The sequence below is a fragment of the Myxine glutinosa genome, chromosome 11, assembly GCF_964187855.1.
Source record: "Myxine glutinosa chromosome 11, kmMyxGlut1.1, whole genome shotgun sequence".
In the NCBI taxonomy this organism is placed as follows: domain Eukaryota; kingdom Metazoa; phylum Chordata; class Myxini; order Myxiniformes; family Myxinidae; genus Myxine; species Myxine glutinosa.
The window spans coordinates 6841165-6847164 of NC_136271.1; the positions used below are offsets into that span (position 1 = coordinate 6841165).

Below are 6000 nucleotides of genomic sequence, written 5' to 3' on the forward strand. Positions count from 1 at the left end.
AACGTAGAGCAGCAACGAAGGCTGGAAAGGGTGGAAATGCGAATGGTTCGGTGGATGTGCGGAGTATCGTTGCGAGAGAGGAAGACAAATGATGAATTGCGAAAGATGATGGGAATAGAGCCTGTGATTGATGCTGTGAAGAGGAACAGGTTGAGATGGTTTGGTCATGTGTTGAGGAAGGATGAAAGTGACTGGTTGAGAAGAGTGATGGAAATGAATGTAGAAGGAAGTAGAGGATGGGGAAGACCGAGAAAGACTTGGCTAAAGATGGTGGAAGAAGAAATGCGGGCAAGGGGGTTAACAAGGAGAGATGCAGAAAATAGGGCAAAATGGAGAAGATTGTCATGGGGTTAGGGTTAGGAAAATGGAAATTTTCCTAACCTTAAAATGGGAAAATGGCCTTAAAATGCATGTTGTTGTTGTTATCAATGGCCACAATACTCGTGGCATCAATCCAAACTTCAAACACCATACCTTCAACTTACCTGGCAAACCACATCCATCAATCCTCTTCTAACCTCTCAAAAGCTTGTTTCTGACCTCCTCCACTCTTCCCACATCATTCAACTCCACTGTATACCATCTTCCCAAACTCTTCACAGGGGCCTCCACCAATGATGGAACCACCTCCCCTCCCAGCTCAAACCTGTGCATGTTATCCACCACTCCTCGTCTCACTACTACACTCCTCGACTTTCTTGCTTTAAATCCCATTCTTGCCCACCGCATCAACCTTTCCAGTCGTCCCAGTACCTCTACTGCTGCATCAGCGGACTGTTGGACAACTGTCAGGTCATCCATGAAAGCAAACATTGCTGGCAACCTCTGACCAGGGGCTAGCTCCATTTCTTTCCCATGTCCACTCACCACACGTATCAACAACTCCATAACCAGCACAAACAAAATAGGGGAGATGGTACATCCCATCGGGATCGCCACTTCCAACTTCTGCCACTCTGTTACATAGGACTGTGTCGCAAACCGCATCCAAAACTGATCATAATATGCCATCAAAAAATCCCTAAATCTCCGTGGCACCCAAAAGAAATCCATGGCATACCTGATCAAGGCATGCGGCACTGACCCATATGCATTCTCCAAATCCAGCCATACCACCGCCACATCCTTCCTTTGCCTCTTTGCCTCCTGTAACACTTGCCAGACCATTGCCGAGTGTTCAATGCATCCTGGTGATCCTGGTATTCCTGCCTTCTGCACAGAACCATCCACAAAACCATTCCCTCTGATGAAGCCTGAGAGCCATGCCGCAAAGGCACTCATCAATATCTTCCCATCGACATCGAGCAATGATATTGGTCTAAACTGCTCCAGGGTCACAGCCTCCTCCTGCTTTGGAATATAAACTCCTTCCGCCCTAGTCCATTGACTGGGCACCACTCCTTGCCTCCATACCACCTTCAGAGCCTTCCACAGATACTGCCTGATGCCTTCACAACTCTTAAACACCTTGTATGGCACTCCACTTGGTCCTGGAGCCGATGCCGCCCGTGCCTTCCTCAAAACTGCCTCAATCTCAGACATCTTTGGCCCTGACAAATCAAATGGAACACCTGGCTCTGTCGGTCTCACCAATCCTTCGATGTCCTCCACCACTTCGTTCCTCCTTGTGTCTGCATACGTGACACGCAGGTGACATTCCAACTCTTCCTTTGGTACCTTCAGTCCACCAAATCGAGACGGCTCCAACAGATCCTTCATAAACTGAAAAGGCTTCTCAAAGAACCTCTTTCTCTTCCTCTGCCTCTCCTTTCTTTGCCTCTTCATCCTTTCCACTCTTCAACTTCACCAACCTCATCCTCACATGCTTCGCCAACACCTCAAGCCCATGCCTCTCCCCTTCCACTGCCCTCTTCCATTCAAACTCCTCAACTCCATTCTCAACTCATGGATCTTCCTCTGCCTCCTGCTCAAACATGCCTCCTTCTCACCCCTCTCTAATCACTCTTTCACTCCAAATTTGACACATGCATACTCAAACACAATCTCATTCATCTTTCTCAATCTATCTTTCACCCTTCCTTTCAACCTATGAAGAGCCCCACACATCACTCCATCCATCCATTCTCTCCCATACTTGGCCATTTCACTCTCCTCCTCACATCCTTCCCCTGCTGAAGTACAACCCCAGGACATACAACACTGTGGCTTGCTACCTGGCTGTTTCTCCCGGCCGTCTTACGTGTCCCCTTTTCAAAGGCACTGCGTTGCTGTACCTCCTCCTCACCCACCTTACGCACACAACCCATCCGGCTCTGATGGATATGCAATCCTCTCACTGACTCAAACTCACGTCCCACACCCACACTTCTCTCGATTTTCAAAGGCACTGCGTTGCTGTACCTCCTCCTCACCCACTTTACGCACACACCTCATTCGGCTCTGATGGATAGATGGATCTGAAGGATCTGACTCCACCCCAGTTTGTGTGTTTCCCTCACTCTACCCCACTGTTTGTGTGTTTCCCTCACTCTACCCCACTGTTTGTGTGTTTCCCTCACTCTACCCCACTGTTTGTGTGTTTCCCTCACTCTACCCCACTGTTTGTGTGTTTCCCTCACTCTACCCCACTGTTTGTGTGTTTCCCTCACTCTACCCCACTGTTTGTGTGTTTCCCTCACTTTACCCTACTGTTTGTGTGTTTCCCTCACTCTACCCTACTGTTTGTGCGTTTCCCTCACTCTACCCTACTGTTTGTGTTTCCCTCACTCTACCCTACTGTTTGTGTGTTTCCCTCACTCTACCCTACTGTTTGTGTGTTTCCCTCACTCCACCCCACTGTTTGTGTGTTTCCCTCACTCCACCCCACTGTTTGTGTGTTTCCCTCACTCCACCCCACTGTTTGTGTGTTTCCCTCACTCCACCCCACTGTTTGTGTTTCCCTCACTCTACCCTACTGTTTGTGTGTTTCCCTCACTCTACCCTAGACTGTTTGTGTGTTTCCCTCACTCTACCCCACTGTTTGTGTGTTTCCCTCACTCTACCCTACTGTTTGTGTGTTTCCCTCACTCTACCCCACTGTTTGTGTGTTTCCCTCACTCTACCCCACTGTTTGTGTGTTTCCCTCACTCTACCCTACTGTTTGTGCGTTTCCCTCACTCCACCCCACTGTTTGTGTGTTTCCCTCACTCCACCCCACTGTTTGTGTGTTTCCCTCACTCTACCCTACTGTTTGTGTGTTTCCCTCACTCTACCCCACTGTTTGTGTGTTTCCCTCACTTTACCCCACTGTTTGTGCGTTTCCCTCATTTGCAATGTCCTCACGTATTCGTGGCTTTATTTACGACTTAATCTCAGGTCACACAGCAATCTTCATGACGATTTACTAAAGTCGACACATTAAACCCAATGTTGATCGAGTGACCCAGGTTAACAGCACCTGTAAGTGTAAGCATATTTAATTTTAAAGTTAAATGTCACGTGTGTGTTGCAGGATTCGTGTACTTCATCATATTAAAGTATTTCACCACAGAAGTTCATAGTCTGCTTTCTAAACCACAACACAATTACAAATGTACGACGACATGATGTTCGTTATGACAACATGCAAACATGTCACGTGACATGGGCATACTGACTGCATACTGACTTACCTGGCCCTTTTGATAAATCACACGGTTTCTACGAGTTGTCGCCATGCTCAATGTAAACCCTGCCCACCTGTGGGTAAATAAGAATAGTAGTGAAAAGGTGAAGAGGTCTAAAAATTAACTTCCACACACATCACACTACTGGGAATCCATGCAAACCCTCACGTCACGTGCCGAACCCAAAACCTGTGTAGGCCACAACATGTGTGTGCACTGTGCTGTGCTATTCTTTTGGGAAACTATTCCTGCTCATATATTTACTTCACATCAATTACTTTCATGATGTTTTTCAGTTTACATATTAAACTAAAAAGCGATACATAGAAAAAGTAAGGAACCAGCTCTGCTAAACTTATTGATGTTATACACCACCAGAAGATGGCTCTGTAAGTCGGATTGATCCGATGGTCTGTATACGCCATGTGCAAGTTTTCTTCAGTTAATTTTTCACAACAAAAGAAAATACAGCTTTTTCACTACAAATTTAGCAACTTTTTTAGGTTTCATCTCATTTTATCACTCAGGTGCATTGCACCACCCAGTGAATTGACACTATGTAGTGGAAGGATCACTCAGGTGAGCTGAAGCTGTCACAAAAGATTTACAGTTACAAAAACGAAGCGATCAAATTTTTTATTTTTTTTGCAAATTGTCAGCAATTCCCAAACAATGTCTCAGATTTTTTATCAAAAAATTGTTTTGATATTTTTTACATCCTTCAACATAAAATACAACTTTTTACATCCTTCAACTTAAAATACAATTTTTTAGATCCTTCAACATAAAATACAATTTTTTACATCCTTCAACATAAAATACAATTTTTTACATCCTTCAACATAAAATACAATTTTTTACATCCTTCAACATAAAATACAATTTTTTACATCCTTCAACATAAAATACAATTTTTTACATCCTTCAACATAAAATACAATTTTTTTCATCCTTCAACATAAAATACAATTTTTTTACATCCTTCAACATAAAATACAATTTTTTAGATCCTTCAACATAAAATACAATTTTTTTACATCCTTCAACATAAAATACAATTTTTTACATCCTTCAACATAAAATACAATTTTTTACATCCTTCAACATAAAATACAATTTTTTTTACATCCTTCAACATAAAATACAATTTTTTACATCCTTCAACATAAAATACAATTTTTTAGATCCTTCAACATAAAATACAATTTTTTAGATCCTTCAACATAAAATACCATTTTTTACAGCCTTCAACATAAAATACAATTTTTTAGATCCTTCACCAAAAAATACAATTTTTTAGATCCTTCAACATAAAATACAATTTTTTAGATCCTTCAACATAAAATACAATTTTTTAGATCCTTCAACATAAAATACAATTTTTTAGATCCTTCAACATAAAATACAATTTTTTAGATCCTTCATTATAAAATACAATTTTTTACATCCTTCAACATAAAATACAATTTTTTACATCCTTCAACATCAAATACAATTTTTTTGCTCCTTCAACATAAAATACAATTTTTTAGATCCTTCAACATAAAATACCATTTTTTAGTCTTTTACTGCCTAAATTGTGAAGATGATAAATACCATTCCTACTCATCATTTATTAAGTGCATTGAATAACAGTTGGAACGAGATATCTGCGTTCACGAAGCGATAGCAAGACTTACCCTTGGTACGTTTATTCAATGACAGACATATATATATATATATATATATATATATATATATATATATATATATATATATATATATATATATATATATATATATATATATATATTGTTACGGACACGGTTTTTGGATGTTATTTTACCGAGCCGCGTCCGAACAGTTACTCCCCGATTAGAACCCGATTCCAACCGAACGTTGACTAATCGCGCTACAGATATTCAATTGGGAAACCTCTAAAGCGACCGAAAGAGAAGAAGAGAGAAGAAAGACAGAGTTTGGAGGAAGAACAGATTTATTATACACACACAAGCAATATTTTAGAGCGACCAATATTATTTACAGCAATAGATGGAAAAGAGCAGTCACACAGTGCATTGTTAACTTATTCTATTTCATTTACTTAATCCCCAAGACAAACGAGTAGGACAGGACGTTCACACTCACACGGTGGATATTGCAGGCAGGTAATGGCTCGAGGTTGATTGCTTGAGAGGAAGGCAAGGTCGGAGGCAGCAGCTTTCAACCCCTCGCGGTTTTGGCGGGAAAACCTCCGTCGCGTATCCGCGGCCGTCACGCGCTGGCTCGGCACACCTGCTCCTCTTCCTGGGGTGGAGCCGTCTCCCTCCGTTCAGCGCGTCTCTCCAACGACAGGGGATATTGCAGGCAGGTAGGTAGGTAGGGCTTGCGGTGGATTGCGCTCCTCTTCCAGGTC

The 6000-nt window shown here is 42.1% G+C and overlaps 1 protein-coding gene across 1 annotated transcript in view; it reads right to left on the minus strand.

Annotated features, from left to right (window-relative positions):
* The window catches only part of LOC137436381 (survival motor neuron protein 1), a 38965-nt gene extending 35138 nt beyond the window's left edge, over positions 1-3827 (minus strand). Inside the window, exons 1-2 of the mRNA XM_068130101.2 lie at positions 3774-3827; positions 3612-3678 (exon numbers count right to left, since the gene is read on the minus strand). Coding sequence (XP_067986202.2) covers positions 3612-3656 — 45 coding nt within the window. The 5' untranslated portion in view covers positions 3657-3678; positions 3774-3827. The remainder of the gene's footprint in view (positions 1-3611; positions 3679-3773) is intronic.
* Positions 3828-6000: the final 2173 nt, after the last annotated feature.